At 42.1% G+C, this 20,568-nt stretch overlaps 1 protein-coding gene across 4 annotated transcripts in view; it reads left to right on the forward strand.

Moving 5' to 3' along the window:
* The window catches only part of shc1 (SHC (Src homology 2 domain containing) transforming protein 1), a 34,664-nt gene that overhangs the window by 1,808 nt on the left and 12,288 nt on the right, over positions 1–20,568 (forward strand). Inside the window, exons 1-3 of one of the 4 annotated variants that reach the window (XM_034697153.1) lie at positions 3,994–4,205; positions 11,693–11,736; positions 20,348–20,512. In XM_034697153.1, coding sequence (XP_034553044.1) covers positions 11,725–11,736; positions 20,348–20,512 — 177 coding nt within the window. In that variant the 5' untranslated portion in view covers positions 3,994–4,205; positions 11,693–11,724. Of the gene's footprint in view, positions 1–3,973; positions 4,206–11,692; positions 11,737–15,183; positions 20,513–20,568 lie in introns of those variants that run through there. The other 3 variants (XM_034697152.1, XM_034697154.1, XM_034697151.1) reach the window with 3 other exon arrangements.

A 20,568-nucleotide genomic window follows, 5' to 3' on the forward strand; every position in this document is an offset into this window, starting at 1 on the left:
GCTGGTTTATGACACAGTGTTAAGTGTTCATCAGTGTGACGGCCTGGGGGAAGAAACTGTTCCTGTGTCTGGATGTTTTTGCGTACAGAGCTCTGTAACATTGACCGGAGGGGAGGAGTTTGAAAAGTGAGTGTCCAAGGTGTGAGGGGTCTGCAGAGATGTCCTGGACTGGTACAAGTCCTGGATGGAGGGCAGGCTGACTCCAATGATCTTCTCTGCAGACCTGACTGTGTGCTGCAGTCTGTAAAACAGATACTGTAACTCCGTTTTTATACATTTTCAAAATATATTTCTTTTTGATATAGATTCCCAATAAAGTTACATTTTCAAGACACCTCTAATTAGTAAAGTCATTTTGACTTAGTCAAAGCCACCCAATCTCAGTTGATTAATAATACCAAAAGCTAGTAATTGAAAAAATTTGTTTTTTGAAAAAATGTTTTAGTTTTTCAAAAGTGAGTTAACTGTTTTTGCAAATGAACTCTTCAATTGCTGATTTATTGTGGTATTTTATTTGTGGGAGAATATATGGAAAGTGTTGAGAGGCTTTTCTCTCTGATGGCCATTAAATGGTCAGACTCAAGAAACAGATGCAGCACAGAACTGATCAAAAATGAACTTGAAATATCTGTAAACTGTGACTTGTCTTGTAAGGAGATCTCTCTGGCTGTGCAAAAGGACAAAAGACTGCTTGAGTCAGTCAAGAGCAGCAAAAAGTATCCATGGAAAAAGTACTTTTGTTGAGTCATACTCCTCTTTTGCATTTAATTTTTCTGATGTAAAGAGCCAAATTGTGGTTTCTTTGTGGTTTATTCATATGAGGTTACATAATGACACAGTAAGGATTAAAGGGAATATACACACTTTCTGCATTTCCAGTTGAATCAGAATGTGAACTCTTCAATTGCTTATTTATTGCAGTATTTTATTTGTAGGAGAATATATTGTATAACATCAGGTATGTGTAGTAAAATAAATCAAATCGATTCATTTCAATTATAATGTATTAATCGTGTTTAGAAACCTCTTGTGCATTTATGTCCACTCGCCTACACAACACCAAAAATTGCATTTGATATTTTTTCTTAAACTGTCTAGGTAAGTGTGATACAATATTTACTTGCTGTTGAAGATTTTCTCAAGATCTGTTTATCTATAATTTTTTTTACAAATTGGTCTGCAAATAAAGGTAGCCTATCTGGAAGCCCTTATCAACCAAAGAATAAAAAGTCAGGGAAGGGGAAAAAAAACATAATAGAATGTCTGATGAGTCCAAATAACAAATAGATAAAGATTAAAAGAGTAGTTAAAGATAATAGTTCAGAGTAAGCATCACTTTTTCATTTTGACTTTAAGAGAAAGTACTTTGACTAAAGATTTTGTCTCATCCCTATTTCTTTTAATGTGTTTGTATGTGGATATATTGACTATTGACTGTTTTGGCACCTGTTTCTGATGCTGTTCTTCTAATGTTGTTATATATTCTAGTACAATGACAGTAAAGCCTTTCTATTCTATTCTATAGACTATCATATTGTAAAGATAAACCTCTTTAGCAGATGATATATTCTGAAAAGCAAAATCACAGATAGTCTCCAAACAACCGTTGTGATTCTAGTGAGATTCCCTGTGACAGTGAACCATGTATGAACAATAGCATGACCCTGACAATGGTTTACTCAAAGGAATTCAGCAATAATTTATTTTACAAGTGTTGTTATCTAATATGTTTTTCTACAATGACACGTCAGAATATCTATTTTGGAAGAGGGCACTTATTTTTATCTAACCCCGGGTTCAAATGAACAATGCCACAGGGATTGTTGGGCTTAAGTCTGATATCATGCTCTTGTTCGAGGACCCGCTGATGGTATTTTTATGGTTTGGAGTAAATGGCTCTCAAAGATGTTCTTTTTTTCTCTTCCAGTTACTTTGAAGATATATGTAGCTTAAAGGAAAATCTTTGTGCTTAGACCAATATTCATCAAAACAGTGCTAATGGCCAGAAAGCCATAAGTAAGTCATGTTCTTTGAGACACAGAGAGTACATTGAAAGACTGACAAACTTATATGGACTAGAACTAGGTTTGCAGTTTAGTGGACAAATAATTATTCAAATTTTTTCCCAGCACATTCATACAAGTAGTCTGTATATGAGCAAATTCTCTCTCTCTCTCTCTCTCACACACACACACACACACACACACACACACACACACACACACACACACACACACACACACACACACACACACACACACACACACACACACACACACACACAGTGCCACAGACAGATAGATCCTTTATAAGATTTGTTGCCACAGTCTGTACAAAGCCACCTACAGAGAGACATAAATACCACAAGCGTCCCCACCACTTCAACCTGATAGACACACATTTACTCACATATCCCACATACTAAGCTTTAGTCCATCAACACTTCTAAAACAGAAAATGAACATCATCTTCTTCATAAAGGGAGGGCTGGATGCAGAACTGTTGATATTGTCTACTGCTTTAGTATTGGCAATGCTTTTAAATGGCCAAATATGCTGTAAAAATGCATATTTATATCTTAATTACATTTAAATTAGGATACAAACAAATATAACAATATTGAAGGTAAACTGTTGCACACACCTAACTGAGGGAAAGGAGCTCCTTTTATTGAGCAGCCAGGCTGATGAGATCAGTGCTCTAGTTACTCACTACTTTTGTTTTGAAGTCAGCTCATGAATTTCCTTCTCTTTTCTGATCCCTAAGAAATTAAAATGTGTTGGTGTAGTTCTGTTTGTCTAAGTGGTTCAGACATACCTATATATTGTGCGTCTCCACGGACATTGATGTGGAGCAAAGCGTGTTGAGCTACATAACATTAGTTTCATTTCAGATAAAAATTTCAAACTAAGGTGTCTGTGCTTGGAGTAACTAAGTTTCTGTTTTTATTCCATGGTATAGTTTTAAAAAATTTAAAATATTGGTTTCTAAATAAACATGATGTAACAGAATATACTCAACTCAACTCAACTTTATTTATATAGCACCTTTCATACATAAAAACATGCAGCCCAAAGTGCTTCACAGAATAACAGACGGTCAGAAAACAACAGCAATGGTAAAATTATAAAAGGCATGATTAAAAAAAAAGAAATACTTAAAAAAGAAAATCAACACAGTAAAATTAATAAAATAAGTAATAGTGGAAAGAAAAGTTAAAAATAAGGTAGAGTTAACAAGATCAGATGAACACAAGAAATAATTACATGTTAAAACAATGGTTTAGATAATGATGATTAAAATAATAAAAATAATAAAAAATAATAATGATAATAATAATGCAGTCCAGGACTAAAATAAACTGCTCCAAATTAAAAGCTAGATTAAAAAGGTAAGTCTTAAGTTTACTTTAAAAAACACCCAGACAGCTACCCCTATGTATTCTTGAGTGAACATATGTATTGTGAAAATACAAAGTTTGGAGATATTTTAAAAAGTACTTTGAATACTTAAGCATTTATAAAGGGAAGTACTTCAGTACTTTAACTCAAGCAATAATTTGACTGAACAACTTTCACTTTGTATTGGAGTAAAATTTGACCTGGAGTATCTATACTTTGACTGAAGTAATGAAGCTGTGTACTTTGTCCACCACCACTGTAGACTACTGTAAGGTTATACTAACAAGTGGTGATAACACAGAACTGTTTCTTGCGGTAAATAAAGGACAAAAACATTTCCTATTTATTCAATGTAACTTAGTAATGCGTTTGGCTTGCATTCAGGGATTTTTCTTTTTGCGCAATGTGCAGTGAATGGGCCAGGTGCACAGCAGAGCCAAACACGCGCGTACACACACCATGACTCACACACGCACGCACACACACACACACACACGCACACAAACGCACACAAACACACACAGGATCAGCGGCCAGATGACGTTGCCATTTGTTCGCGGAAGTGGCTTCTGTCGTGATCGTGGAGGGGGGAGGTAGGGGGAGGAGGAAGGGAAGGAAAGGGAGAGGAAAGAAGAAGTTTAGACCCATCTCCTATGAAGTTAATCAAAACTGCAAGACTTCTAGCGGACATTTTCGTCGACCTTTTGTCCTGCTGGATCAAATAAAGCTGAAGTTTTGTACAGCAACAGCTTGGTGGGCAGGAGGGGTTTTCTCGAGGGGGAAAAAGGAGGAGGAAGAGAGCTGGTAAGTTGCTCGTTAAAGTTGACCACACTTTTTTTGGGGCATGGTTTGGACTCTGTGCGTGCAGTGCGTCAATGTACCGCAGTTATTGTACATGTGAAAAGTTTGAAGTTATGGGTCTGTCTCTTGTGGTGCCTTCAGGGACGCGTTGCTCTACTTCAGAATGCTTGTGCTGCATTGAGACAACATAGTGTAGTAGTGAAGCCTGTCGGGTTACTGTAAAATTGTAGCTCATGATCAAACTGGGCTGTGCACACATTAGCTATTGTGTTCATCCTCGCGCTGTGGGACAAGTTTATTACTATTATAATTTGAGCCTAAAGTATCAGCAATGTTACTTTGAACAATGTTTTAAAGTTACTGCAACTGTTAAAACACATATTCAACAACAAACAATGATTAGAAGTCAACTCAGAGGCCCCAAGATCACGCCTCTTTGACTAAATGAATAAAAAAAAGTACCCTCTGGTTATCTATGAGGCATAACTGTTCTCTTAAAATTGTGCGTGTTTATTAACTGCAGGTAAGAATGCTAAACATTTGATGGGTGTCATCTTTCAATAGTAACAGTATTGTGCCTTTTTTTTGTTTGATGGTAAACCAAACATTGTTGCATCATGGACTTTTAGTTAGTTATGTTATTCTATTAGTCTCATTATAAAGTGTGATTGTCTTTTTTAGACAGTTTTTCAAAGAAAAAAAGTGAGAAAACTGTTGAATTGAAAATGGAAATTATCATTAGTTTTAGACCCAAAGTGAGTTTTCAAAGTTTAAAGAAAGGGTCTTGTCAGTGTCAGTCACAAACTCTTCCAAAAATTGTCCCCAGACTCCAGATTGCAGTGATTGGCTTTAGAGTCAACACCTTATCAGTGCACACACACACACACCCACACACCCACCCACCCACACACACACACACACACACACACACACACACACACACACACACACACACACACTCAAATCTGTACACAATCACACATTTAACTTCAACTCATATCTTGCTGTTTCTTCTGGGTTGAATGTATCAATGGCAACCTATCAGCAAAACACACCTCAGATGTGTTGAAACAGGGTCACTGTGACAGAGGTAAAGATCACTGTCAGACAGGCGGATATGGAAACAGGCTGAAGGGTCTATGCGGGGATGATTGAGGCGAATGAGAGCAGGGGGCTCAAACTCTTATCAGGGTCAGCCACACCGCTCAGACCAGCAGCATCTGACGTGATATGATTATATGGTGCAAGTTATCTCCGCTGATGAAACGTAGGAGGAAGAGAAGGTGCAATCATCAACTGACTCCCAAAAAAAAGTGGTAGATTCATTGGACACATGTCAAGGAGCTGGACAAGCAGGACACATGTGCACTTACTCACACACACAAACACACACAAACACAAACTAAGAGACCATAGCAACACAAACAGGAAAGGACAGCCCCATACACAACCTGTCAGTCAAAGTGGAGCATCTCAGCCTCTCAATCACCGCATTGACACAATCCAAAATCCACTTGATTAAAATTGGATCTGTCCACTTCTGCTGGAACCGCATCAGTCACCAGTGAAGGCTGTAGTCCTGATTGACAGCACGGTGTGACACTTGTGATTGTTACAGCCTCACTTTGACAGGTGTGTGTGCACATAGCCATACACTCACACAAATAGGCTTTTTTGTAAGCAGTGAATGTACGCGCTGACATTAGCCTTGACATTTTTTTTTGATACCTGAAACTAGCCTATTGATAAAACAGATCATGTGAGATACTAAGCTGCTTTACACACATCCAGACTAACTGACAGGATATAATTTGTGTGTGTATGTCTGTCCATATCTATGGCTTTGTCTGGTGTATGTACTATATCTGTCTGTCTGTGTCTGTAAGGCTAAGTGTGTCTGTGTGTTTAAGTCTGATGTGTGTATTCTGGAAACAAGCCGTGGGAGTTTGTTTTCGAGGTCAAAGCATGTGGTCGCCGGTGTCTACTTCTACACAATAGAAGAGGGCCCAAGCCTCTGCTGTGTTTCCTCCTGAAATGTTCGGTCGTTTGCAACAACCAAAAGAGTTCAGTACGCTTTCTCAACCACTGTTTAAAACAAATCCTGCAATGTGTGGTGTTGAAAATGAGAAGTTGGTGTACCTTTGGTTGAATTTACTAAAACAACATCTGAAACCACCCCCCAGATTTCTGGGGTTCTTACCAAGCTGCAACCTCTGGTCTAAAAATACAAGAAATGCAGAAGTGCTAAAATCTGCAGTTCATCGAGGATCCGCTTGAGGCTAGCTCTGGAAGTACCGGAAACCACATACACACCAATTCTAAAAAGCCGATCTTTACAGCAGAAATAAACATGTTTATAACCTGTTACAAAAGACGAGTGTAGTCTGGATAGCTCATTTCTTGATCGGCTCACACTGTAGGGGGGGAGAATTTTTTTCTACCGCAGCAATTTCAAAGATATTGAGATAACGAGTCCTCCAATGAGAGGCACAGCTGACTGTGGGAACACTGTAGCTGTTGGCTGGGAGGCTCAAAGCCCGCCTCTTTACGTCACAATCGCTTGACAGCAGTAATAGGCCGGCCGCTGCTGATTGGCCTCAAAACAGCGCTTCAGAAACAGATGGGTGACGCCATGGATACTAAGTCCATATTTTATACAGTCTATGGTTCTGACTTCAGTTTATCAATATGAATCTGATTGCCATAATCTTGCAGTTTAGAAATATCTCACATATCTGTATCGCTCAATCTCTTCTTATGCAGGATGCTGAAATCGCACATTTAGAGGTCGGCCTTTTTTTTTGAAAGATCAGGGCTTCACTACCCCGTCTGGCAGAGATATATGTGTTGGGTGTGCGACTGAAGTTGTCCCTCTGACAATCAAGGTCACTTCAGGGTTTCGGTTGATATCAGGAGCCTGGAGCCAGCACAATTTTTATTTCCTGGTCTGTCCCAGAGAGTCATTTTATGCCCTAGAGATTGTCCAATACACTGATTTCAGAGATTAATAAATCACCAAGAACATTATCATCAAACTCATGACACTGGCATCCAGGGGTGGTACCACATATCGATATTGCAATCTATCGTCGTACTGACTTGTGAGAGGCCTGACTCCTCATGCTGGCAATAAGGACATTAGTCTTACACTTCATCTTTCAGGGGCATTTAGGGTGTATTTCAGATATTGTGATGTGTTATTATATGATTATCTTGCTATTTATCAATTATTGCAGAACTGCAGTATCATAGTATCATTAGTGATGTGGTTCATGTTGATAGTGACAACTTCACTTCCCAAATGAGCAATGAGATTTGATATATTTAGATTTTGATATATGCTTCTTCCTCAATTTCCACAGGTGCATGTCTTACAAACTGCACATTACTGATCTTTCTCAGAGATGGTGTAATACTCCCACACTGCTGACATTTCCATTAAAAAATTTGACCATGAAAGCAACTTCTGCCAAATAAGGAAATCCTCTTCTCTAAATCAGCAGTGAGGTGTACTGGCTAGCAAGCATTAAATTCATGCAACACAACCACTAAACATTGGCTACTGACTAGAGATGTACCGAGGCGACTCATTTCCTAGTCCATTAGACGGAAATTTAAATTCCATCCGAAAACAGTCAAAAAACCCACAAAGGATTTAACCAATCGGCAACCTCCGGTCTCAAAATATGAAGCCTGTGCGGAAGTGTTATAAACTGCAGTTCATTGAGCGTCAGCTTGAGGCTGGCTGCAGAAACACTGGAAACCACATAGACACCAATTTAAAAAAGACAATATTTGCAGCATTAATAAACATGTTTACAGCCTGGTTCAAAAAAATGGCTTCAGTCTGAAGAGCTAATTTCCCTATTGGCACACACTGTATGGGGGGTGAATTTTTTTATAACGCGACAGTTCAGAAGATATTAAGATTACGAGTTTTGCCCAAATAAGAACATGACTGACTTGACTGACAGGGGGGAACACTGTAGCTGTTGGCGAGGAGGCTCAAACCCCGCCTCTTTACCTCACACTAGCTGGACAGAAGTTAGGTTGAGTTCAGCATTTCTAATATGGCTCCCGCCGACGGTTGGCTTCAAAACAGCTCTTCAGAAACAGATGGGTGACGTCAAAGATACTACATCCATTAATTATACAGTCTATGGATTTAACACAGCTAAACCCAGGATTGAGGGGTCTGCAGTCCAGCAACGTCAAATTAGTTTGTTGAGTGTTGCTACAGTTAGCATAGCTAGCACCACCAGCCTTCAGTCCCGCTTGCAGGTCATCTCCATTTTGTAGATTAACATACTGACAAACTGTGCAACGCAATGAAATGCCATCTGTCAACTGTGCTTGTTCACATCCGGGTAGTAGAGCTTTATAGCATCATGACACTAGCCATTAACCAGAGCTACAGAAGCATTTCAGGCCTACAATGAAAACCTGACTAGTAGTTCTGGTGTCAACTAGCATGGATGACAATGTTTAATTGTTTAGATGACTAAACACACACTACCACTGACGTTGTTGCATGGCCTGTTTGCCAATGGGTTAGATTTCTTTCAATTGGATAGCTATCGTACAATACTGACTTTCAACCAACACATCAGTGCATCCCTAGATATGATTGTTACCATGGGTACCAATACAAAGGTATCATATATTGTTGTGACATATCCTGCAATTTCCACTCTCACTAGCATATCGAACATCTCAGAAAAACAAAGACATCCTACAGATGCTTGTCTGTCAAAGAACTTTGTAAACTCTTCTATTTAAAGGTGCAAAATATATAAAGTTATTACTATTATTAGATGAGAAAATAATTTGTTTTAAATAGGGATGCACCGAAAATTTGGCCACCGAAAATTTTCTTCCTCAAATGGCCCAAAAGTGCATTTTCGTTTTTCATCCGAGGAACATTAATCACTGAAACAACATGGCCAAAACAGAATTTTGTGATGATGCAAGCAAAAACCGCGGGCAGTACGCGCTTGTCTGGATAACATGTCTGGATAACATGTCTGCATTAGTTCTTCCTTTAATTGCAAAGAGGTTGAGACGGTCCATGGAGTGAAAACAATGAAAAGTACACTCATAGAGTCTGTCAGCACACGTTTCACTGAGATCTATTTGGATCCTCTGCACTTCATTGCGACTATACTTGATCCGCGTTATAAAGATAATTACTTGGATGTTGGAATTTAGCAGCGTGCATGAGAAATGATCCAGGCCGAGATGGATGCAGAGAACCCGCTGGAGACCAATAACAGAGCGCAGAAAAAAGGACTTGTCTCTCTGAACCAGATGAGGGGCATGCACCCTCGTTGTCTGATGTGCTCAATGAGATCCTTGATTTTATTGAGGTTAGTACACAGTCATAGCCATACATGCAATGGTATGGGAGACCGGGGACAGTTGTAACATTTTTGACACTTCTGTCTATAACTTTGAGCTCTTTTAACCCAGTGTGTTCAAACTGCTATACAAACTAAACTAAACTAAACTGAGCATGTGCAGAGTGAATCAGATGGTTCCTAACTTGTTCCTGATTGGAGCAAGTGCAAGTGTTACAGCTGACCCGTGTTACAACTGTCCCTGGTCTCCTTACTGATAATTGGCATTATGATTTATTTCTGTGTTTCGGTTTTTGGTTTTCGGCCTTGGTTTCCTCATTTTTCGATTTTCGGGTTCAGCCACACATTTTTATTTCAGTGCATCCCTAATAAAATAGTTTCAAATTGATTGAAACTGACTTGGAAAAGGGTAATCTAAAACAAGTCGTGTACAGTATACTGTCTGATGTGTATAAGACAACACAATCTAAACAGTTTCAGCAAAGAAAAACAACAAAGTATTCAATCTACATCCTTCCTTCAGCAACATTGATGACTACATGATGTAAACTAGCCAGCTCCCATGAGTTTCTTGAAGTAGGAACAAGTCTTGTGTCTTGTTGATGTACAGCCAAACCCATATTAAAAACAACAACATGTTAATGTGAAATTAAAAGGTCCCATTTTTTATATGTCAGTGCTGAGACTGATCGTAAAGGCACTTATTTGACATAGAATGTGTCCCATTTGTACATTGCAAACCATTTAATGGGAACTCGCCTTCTTTTTTCTCAAAAAGACAAACTAATTGACTTTAACACAAGAGACTTAATGTAAAACACATCACAGACAATACAACTTGAAGTAAAAAAGCACTGAATGTGAAAATCTTATCAGAGACTATTTAAACAAGACCGGAAAAAACATCTATTTTAACTTTCACGCACTTCACAGTTTCAACACTCGATGTGGACACGTACAGTCTGTGCTAAGAAAGTCTGAAGGTTTTATTGGGAACTGAAATGAAGAAATAACAGTCTATTTGACACACTAACCGTTGTATAGTGAGTGGGAAGTTGTAAGAGGAGCGAGGCAGCAGGAAGGGAATGATGGAAGGAGATAGAGATGTGGTTTGAGGGGGCGGTGGAGGGCAGTGGAGTGGGGGGGGCCGGCACAACCTAAAATAGCCATCTCACATGTTTGCTGTGTGCATGGTGAGCTATGAAACCAGCAGAAAGGCCTCCTGCTGAATGCCTGCCTAATCTAATGTTCACTCCAGGCCCTAATTTTTGGAAATTTGATTGCCTGTCCGAATATACGTGTGTTTGCACGTCTCTTCCAATCAGAGAGGCTTCCCCTTGTGAGTCAACTCCTCCTCCCTGTGTTCCCTCTGTGCTCATTGTCTTCATCATCGTCTGTCTCATCTTGGTAATGTGAACTGATATTAGGCAGCGTCTGGCAAGAGTCCAGTAGGGAAAAGGTCAGTGACTAGACCCATCCACTCATCCATGCTCAGATTTTGGTCCCAGTGTACATAAGAGGGTGAGTGAGACGGGTCAAATCAGATTACACACACAAACACAGACACACACAGAGAAACACAAGACAGTGGTGTAAGAGAAGCTATTTCCAACATGGACCAAGACTCTGTCTCATCTTCTTGTCCAACTGTTTTCATATAATAAACAATGATCAGCTGCAGCTTCCACAGTCAGTCTGTCCATCTGCCTCATGCAAAGACACACAACACACACTTGCTACACACACACTTGGGCAAGCTGAGACTCAAACATCCTACACACGCGGTACTTTCAGTTAATTCCTTTCATTCCACAGAGTGTGCCTCAACATGCACGCCGGATTATCGTCCTCCTCCGATCACTCTTCCTCACTTTCTCCCTCCTCCTCCTCCTCTTGCTCTATCTCTGTCTCATTTCACTGTTATGTCTCAGTGTGCTTAATGAACTGGCGTCTTTTATATCAAGGAGATCCCATGACCCTCTCCCACAGCTGATCCGGGAAGTGAAGCATGCTGGGAGTGAAGTAGCTGCAAGCAAGGGCCGCATTGGAGCACACTGTGATTGGCTCTTGATTTTGCATGTGTGTGTGTATGTGTGTGTACAGCGTGCTGATGTGCACTTTGGTGTTTTTAAGGTTACAGACTCACAGGCAGCCTGTGTTGGCCAATGGAGTATATGGTAAGACTTTCAAATGATACAAGCAGCTGATCAAAAAACACAGTGACAAAGTGGCAAGGGGGATGCTTCTTCTCCACACAGTATCAAATAGAAAGATTAAAACTCCCATATGTTTAATATGTAATAAGTTATTCTTATGCTTTACAGTTTGATGAGAGGGTTCAATGAAAGATTAAAGTGAGTTCAGCCTCTCAGGAGTTCTCATTTGGCTCATAATTCTTCTAAATTTAGGGCTGCATAATTATAATAAGAGTTCTTTGAATTAGTCTACAAACAGTGTGAAGGCAATCATGTTTGAGCTGGGGTGTAATTATTCACAATGACCAATGTCCAAATGTCACTGAATAAGAACTACTTGAGATGTTCCCAGATTTTCTGACTTTTATAACTCTGCTATTTTAATATGTAATGCATAAAACTTTGGAATTAATAACTGGAGCTTTGCCTGACCCATAAAAAGAAAAAATATCACATAATTCAACAAAGTACAGTCTTATGAGAAACAATGTGGTGTGTTAAGTTGCATTGTATCACTACTGACTGTATATAAACATGGACGACATGCCTCTACCTCATTCATGAAGCCAAAATACCCCTGTGATGGGTGCTGACATAATGCAATGGTGACATGTTTAGGAACAAGGGCATGCTCAGAAAAAAAGTGGCTATTCCGCTAACCAAAACAGTCATTTAAGTAACAATCAAAACATCCCATATCCCTCGGAACAGTACAGTTTAGGTAATGCAGTTACCCCACGGTTCAATGTTTGTTTTTTTGGTCACGGTTTTGCTGTCCGGTTTGTTTGTGACAGTCAAGCTCTTCGTTTTAGCCACATTTCACAGGGGAGAACAAAATGCATTTTCAATTCAAAGACAATTTCTTTCTATTATTTTGTGACGCAAGCCCACATCTCCAACCACCAATAACGGCTGCAAATTCGCTATGCAAAGGTGGATTAAGGGTTAATGTTTCGTAGTCTCTCTGACTTATGACGGGAGGCATAAGTGAGGGACTGTTCGGATGATATATTTAGCTGCTCGGCTAACCTGCTTCCAGACCATATTGCTGGGTGAGGGCGCCGCACATGTGCAGCCATGTTGGAAGTGTTTCCATTTGAGTGTAAAACAATAGACGCTTACTAGGGGTGGGAATCGAAAACCTGGATCCGACTTAGAACCGGTTCCAATTGATCAATTCAATCGGAATTGTAAACCTTTAAAGTTATCGATTCTTCTTAATGATTAATTTTCCAGCACCATGTCACGTCACGTCGGGGTACGTTGCATTACGTCACACACTCTGCGACGCAGAACTCCTAGGTACAAATACCTCAAATATGCTGAAATATTTGTCAACTCGGCCCCGATGCTTGGGGTTCGAGTCGGGCAGAAGTGGAAAAGGGTTCCATGTAAACATGTTTGCGTCAGGCAGGCGTAACCCCGCCGATCTCTCCCCTTTCGGAGTCGGGACGCTTTCCATCAGGCTCACGCGGCTGAAATTCAGTATGTTCAAGTTGAATATGTTCATCTTCAGTCTTGTGCAAACCTAATTGATGGGATGGTTCCTTTTGGTGCGGAAGACTGTGTAGAACTACTTTTTTTTCCCTCAAAAAAAAAACTCAGCAATCGTTATGAGAATTTATAAGGAATTGGATTGTTAAGCAGAATCGACAATGGCATCGACATTGATAAAATCTTATCAAGCCCCACCCCGAGCGCTTACACCCTTGCGTTTCAAGGCAGGATATTTACACCCCTGTTACTTCTCGTCTGCAATGTGTAACTCATGGAGGCATAATGGTGTCCCAGTGTTTGATTGCACATCGCATTATGGTGTTGCGGTTGCACACTATGGCTTCACTATTGGGGACTAGTCATGTCGTCCAGCTTATTTTATAGTCTTTGTGTACCACCCCTACAGAGAACAAACTTTTGATTTAACATATGGCATCTTGCCTGATTAGAAAGTTTACTCTGCAGCAGAAAAAAATGTCAGCTTTCCAAGTATGCCAGTATTCTACACCTATATGAAAATAGAAACTTAGTCCATAGAGGGTGATAACATATGAATAATTGTGCAGCCCTGTGTGAATTTATAGTGGTGTGACTGATTTACTGTTTATTGCAGGAAGATGCAGGTATACTGGGCGCACTTAGCTATAACTTTACAACAGTCCTGCAATAAAACAAACTCTCAGGAAGGTTACTATGTTCACTTTTTGTTTTCAGACTATATCCAGATAACCAAAATGATCATCTACATGGTTGCGAAATTATCTGCAGGATTCTTGTATTAGACATTACATCAGTTTAAGTTGGATGAACCTAATCAATACAGATTTAATATGGAACACAAAACATCCACACTAAAATATACAAAGTTCTAAGAGAAAGCTGTTTTATGTTACTGTCAACCCTAAGCCACTTTGTCTGATGTGTTTTACTAGTTTCAAGCATGGTGCAGACTTCTGGTGGAGGGTGCTTTCTTCATCAATCACTATGAAACCAATCACATCCATTCACACCATAAATGTGATGTATGGTGGTGGATTTCACCTGGAATGACCGTCTAGTTCTCTGCAGTTGTCTGATTTAGCTCCTTCTTGTCCCTAAATGCACTGCTACCTTAAATGAACACAGAATAGTGGTCAGACACAGTACTGCAGGGACTGAATGTATGTTGGGGTGTCATCTGAGGACTCCTTTGCTATCCACTTGGTTGGCTTCTTGTGTCACTCTATGGGTGGTTTCCTCCGCTTTCCGCAACTCTGCTTTCTCATCAGATATGCTTGAGCATCGGGTCTAATCTGTGGGATCTCTGCTGACTGTTTGCCTCTACGGATTCACTCTGTTGTTATTTTTTCTGCCTTGTGATAACCTCTCCGCTCCCCTAGGGAGCTCTAGTTGTATAGAAATAGAGGGAATATTTGTTTTATAAGTGCCATTCTGTGTCTCTGTTTTTGAATGTGTCCACTTTCATCAAGGTTACATGGAGTGACCTCATGTCACACATTCTGTGCAGCACTCTTCCTCTGTCTGTCTCCATCCTCCCTCTCTCTCTTCCTCTCTCCTCTTTCACCCTGTTTCTCAGGTTACCAAACATGAAGAAGGGAGGAGCACTGAATAGTCAACATACACAACCCCCCACCCCACACATGTACACACCAAAACACATTTCTCCCCCTTTCTCCCCCTCGCTTTTGCTCTCATTGTCCATATCTCCATCTCCCTTTGGCGTGTGTGCGTTAATGTGCAGGAGTGCAGCGTCTGTCTGTGCATGCACATGCACTCTGCTAAATGACTGAGGCTGCAGAGAGGAGGTTGGGGGAAGGGGAGGAAACAGGAAGGAGGTAGGATGGGAGGATAAGAGGTGGGGAGGGCAGAGGCAGCAGCCACGAGTGTGTGTGTGAGAGAGAGAGTGAGAGACGGTAAGAGAGAAATGGGAGGCAGCATCATCCACCCAGACTGGGAGGAGGAGGAGGGGGAGGACAGACAGCGTGATCGTCCCTCCAACAGACAGAGGTGGAAGGAAAGTGGGAATAAGAGACAGACGTGAGGGGGGAGAAGAGGAGCACAATGAAGGAGTGCCATTGTGGACACTGGCAGCACTGCCATTTCACCATCTGCTGAAAGAGAGAGAGAGAGAGAGAAAGAGAGAGAGAGAGAGAGAGAGAGAGAGAGGCAAAGGAGGAAAGAGAAGAGGAGGCAGCCAAACTGAGGGGAGCATAGATGGAGAGGAGCTGCCGGCAGTGACTTTGTGAATTAATCGAGCGGAAGAGCGGATCAGAGGAGAAGCACGTTTTTCAGGGAGTGGACGGACGGAGCGCCAGAAAGAGGAAGGAGAGGACGGATGACCGGACAGTCTCTGGCTGTTTAAAAATTAATGTGCTGCTCATGTGAATTTGGAGCCCAGCTTTAGCTAGATCACCATGGATTATCAACTGTATGCTTTTTAAACCAAAAAAGAGGAACTGGTTATGATTTATCATTCATGTGAAAAAAAAAAGAAAGAACTCTTTGAGAAATTGATTAGACTCACTTTCTACAGAAGAGTTTGAATTACTTTCTTGTGTTTTTTGTAAATATAGACTCTTTGTGACTTTTGATTTTCTATTCTTAAAAAAAAAAGATCTTCTCAGCAGGATGATGTACAATCATTATCTTTGTGAGCTGCTGCACTGAATATTCAGGTTGTTTTTATGCAAGTTTTCTAAACATCAGTGTTGTCTTTTAGGAGTAAATGTTCAGTGTTGTTGTTGTTTATACTGTTACTTGGAAAGTGATTTGTTCTTAAAAAAAAAAAAAGTAAAAAGATCAGACTTAAACCTTTACATGCCCTTGTTGGAGTCAGTGCATGCAGCCAACATGGGATATCAACATTGATTGGGTTTTTATGGCCGGCGCGACGTCGCTCAAACTTTGATCATTTCCTGAAACCTATTGATCGGTGTAAAGTCTGTTGTTTTTCTTCCCTGAGTTCAGAAGACGCTCCGACAAGGGGCCTTTGATGCAGTGACTAATTGCTCCTGTGTTATTTGACAGAGCATTTATCTCTTTGTCTAAAGATTTCTGCATTTGTCGGGACTTCTCTCCGCGCAGATCCTCCGCAGGCATCTCTTTTAATGTCTGTTGCCATAGCAACGGGCGGCAGCTGCAGACGAAGCAAGATGTAAAGTTCTTTTCTCTTTTCTTATCTTCTAAACTGGTGCTGTTTCATTAGATAATTGGGTGAATTTGGCTGATTAGAGGCTGTAGTCTTCATCAGCTGTTATTTGTGTGCAGTTTTTTTGGACTTTCCTTCTTAAACAGGGTGTTTTCTTTCTTCTTCACCAGACAGTCTTTGTCTCAGCGCAGCTCGGCAGTCACCGAGAATCAGGGTTGTTTCAGGTCACCTGTCTCCCCCCACCCACCCTCAATTCTGCGCGTTGGTCTAGTAGCGTCGACTCAGCCTTGTTTGTCCTGAGCTCACCTTTTATCAATGGCCATCTTTATCAGTCAAGCTGATGTGCCATTGCCAGGACTGACTGAAGAAATGAGATTATCGTACTAATTTCACTTGTACATATCACTCTGTGCAGCTGCTTGGCCTCCAGGCCTCTAATTACTGATCATTAAGTGTGCTTTTTTTGAGACAGTGACTTCCTTTAGCTGTCTCTGTGTGGGTGACTCAGGATTTCTCCTCATGTAGAGGGTCACCTCCTCTGCAGTCACCTGACCTACACTGTGTTCTGTGCACTTAAATACCCCCGGGCAGTGAGGGTTAACTCTGCTGATAGAGCATTTCAGACCCCCTGCGTATGAGAACACACCTGGATTTTCTCTTTGTGCTAAAACCTTCATTTCTTTTGGATTTCTTGCCTTTTTAAGAGATTGAGATTCTTACGATTCTCAAAACTAAGACTTAGTAGTTTTATTACAGAAGCAACAGACTGTTGTGTTTGTTTTGCATGCTCTTGCTCATGCATGATTATCCAGATACTGGGTGTCTTTTGTGACTTTTCCAGCCATAATTCTTTACAGCGTTCTGGAAACCATCCCAGCCTGTCTGGCTGTGTGTGAGTCTGACTGGATCCTCTATGGTGCTTTTTGGTCAAGACCAGATGGATGCCTAGCTAGAATTGCTAGACAATCCTTCTGTGGTGCTAGACTGGTGTAGGCGACTGTTCCTTTGCCATGCATGCAGCGCCCACTACAAGCTGGCCCTGCTGTACTTCAGTCACAGTTAAGTTCTGAATGTTAGCGTGTGGAAAAAAAAATCAACCCTTTCACTTGACATCACTGGAGCTTTGGTGCCAAATTTACAACCTTGTGTAAGCGGTCTAGGGCGAGGCGTGTGCAAACTTTGCTCTCCCTTGAGCGGGTAAAGGTCAGCAGGTTGTAAATATGACGAGTGCCTCTACAGCACTGAGTTTTAGACCAGCAAGTTTAGTGCAGCACTGCAGGTGTAGCTTCGTCTCAGTCTGAGGTCAAACTCCCGCTAACGGTTTTGTTCGTGGGACCCTGCGAGAGACTGTTAATGTCAACAGACTGTTGTTTGCCTTCTAGGTTGGACTATGCAGAAAACAAGATGTTATGTAGTGACCGTGTGGTAGCTTGTTGTAAAACTGAAAGCTCGCCTGCTGCTTGAAAAGCCCTGCCTTAGATAAGAAAGGAAACGGTTCCAGTACTTGGCTTGTTCATATCATATGGGACTAGTGTCAACACTGTTCTCTCAGGTAACTGATTACATTCTGGGCTTGTTACTTATACCAGAAAGTAACATAGTAACAGGGTGAGAGAAAGAGGGCATAGAGAGACCAGCATCACAACAGAGTGCGGTTTCAATGTGAGCATTTCCAGCTGGGTGAGTGAGTTCACGTTCAACTCTGCTGAGCCTCCAGCACCATTCAGGGAACCCTGGGTAGGGAGTTCAAACCAGACCAATCAGGTCTCATTACCATCACAACAAACCCACCGGTAGTCGTCATCAGCTGATGACCTACATTCTCCAGAGTTACATCACCACGTGCTACTGCAGTGTACATTACTGTATCAGATACAGACCACATCTCAGAATAACCCGACCACTTTCTAATGGTGCTTCAATAAAAAAAATATATACACAAGGTGGTTTCAGTTTTAGGGATCACACTTGAAACAGGGCCGCCTCTCTTGTTTTAGCTATATCAGGAACTTCAGTCAGGAACGGGCCCAATTAGGCGGCTCCGGTCTTAAGTATTTACTTTCTTCTTTCTGATTTCTACTGGTGTCTAAATAGGTAGCCATGCCTAACCTCTAGCCATCCCTTATCTGTAAAGTCAGAGGGTCAGACAGACAGGGCTCACATTTTTATATATTAGGGACTGTTAAACAGGACAGCCTGGAGAACGGGCGAGCACTCGAGGGAGGGGGCGAGGGGGAGCGAGAGATCATCTGGAAGAGGAGAGAGGAAGTGGTGGCTCGGGAGAGGGCGGAGGCGTTAGAGAGACAGAGGTTGGCCGACTACATTGTGTGGAGGAAGAGAGAGGACTTCCAGGAGAAGCGAGGAGACAGAGAGAAGGGAGGAAAGAGTGCAGAGAAAGGGAGCCAGTCTGTGCCAGAAGTCATCTGGAAGAGGAGAGAAGACGAGGAAGGTGGAGACGCAGGGAGGGAGAGAGCTAGGGCCATTCAGAGAGGACATGAAACCATTTGGAGGAAGAGGGAGAGGGAGTAAAAGTGGAATCCGGTGAGAGATTTGAGAGAACAGCGCTCCTGAGAAGTTGGTGTTAAGAAAGCGTGCTGCGTTGGATTTTAGCCATACATCAGTAAGCCGCCTCTCTCTTCTTTAGCAGTTGTGGGCTTCACTGAGCTCTGCAGGTGCTCGCTGTGGTATCAACCAATCAGAGCTGTTTGTTGTGTATGTGTGCTGCTGCCGTGTTGGTGTGTGCGACCCCCTCGTTGGCTGCTAATAGGATTTTTATGGGCCCATGTGAAGGAGGATAGAGCTGCCAAGGGGAGCTGCTTCACACATGCACGCATGTGTGCACACCAACACACGTACACACAAAGAGATCATCTAAGAAGCATTGTGGGCAGGGAAGGTTTAATACCGCCTCACATGCATGTAAACACATCACGTATAAGTGCAGTAAGACGTGCATGCGAGGCGGCGTTGAGAGACAATCACTTGTGTTGATTCTCCATGGTGCTGGCGACAGCTGGATAACTGGCCCACACTAACAGGCTGTTAAAGTGGAGCAAGATACTCACAGATACTGTCTTACATTACGTCATAAAGACCAAGATGAACCTTCTATGGAGAGCTAAAACCATCATCAGTCCCCTGGAACACAATGAACATTAAAGCAGATTTAAAAAAAGAACTGAAGACAACATGATCTGCACTGGTGCACTAGAAACATACTTTTTTCATCTGCATCACGCCATTGACTGGGACACCCCACTTTTTCCTCGCACCTTTTCTCATCCTGCTGTCATTGTGGGTAAAGTTCTTGATGCAGTTTGGTTTCGGCCGCCTGGTAATGAGTGGAGGACAGACAACCAGACAGATGGATGCAGCTCCTACGCTGAGAGAGACAGACAGATGGCTGTATGTCCTTTTAGAGAAAAACGTTGAATACTAAGACAAAGACACTTTGATTGAATCACTAGAGCCTGTGTGGACTTCTGCGGTTTGAAAAAAAACTGACACTGCAGTTTCATTATGGAGCTTGTCCCAAAAACCAAGTACACCCACTTTCGGAGTGAATCGCTGAGCTCGACTGATGAAACAAACTCCAATCCATCATCATTCCCTCCGTCCAGTCCTGCCACCCCCCTCACTCCCTCCCCTGGTCTACCTTCCTCTCTCTCCTCCTCGTCTCTTACTCCCATCTTGCCCCCCTCCTCTCCTCGCCCAGCTGAGAATAGCCCCACCACCCTCTGCTCCTTCTTTCCCAGGATGGGATCCCTTCGCCTGGGTGTCTCTGCCACTCTACTGCCTGGACTCAGGGCCTCAAACAGGCCGCTGCAGCCTCAGGCACCCCTGGAGTCCTCTGGGGATGATAGGAGCAGCTCTAGCTCCTCCCCACCTCTCCATCACCCGGTTCTCAAACTAACTGCTCCTTCTCCTCCTCCTCGACCTCCCCTACAGGATATGAACCGGCTGGGAGGGGTGTCCAGGAGGGCACGGGTGGAAGGAGGGCAACTGGGAGGAGACGAGTGGACGCGCCATGGCTCCTTTGTCAACAAGCCCACCCGCGGCTGGCTGCACTCAGACGGTGTGGTCAGCACCGCCGGTGTATCCTACTCTGTACGGGTAAGTGAATGGCACACTCTCACTAACCCCGAACTGTATACACTCCAAACCCTCAT

The sequence above is a fragment of the Notolabrus celidotus genome, chromosome 12 (assembly GCF_009762535.1).
Source record: "Notolabrus celidotus isolate fNotCel1 chromosome 12, fNotCel1.pri, whole genome shotgun sequence".
Lineage (NCBI taxonomy): Eukaryota > Metazoa > Chordata > Actinopteri > Labriformes > Labridae > Notolabrus > Notolabrus celidotus.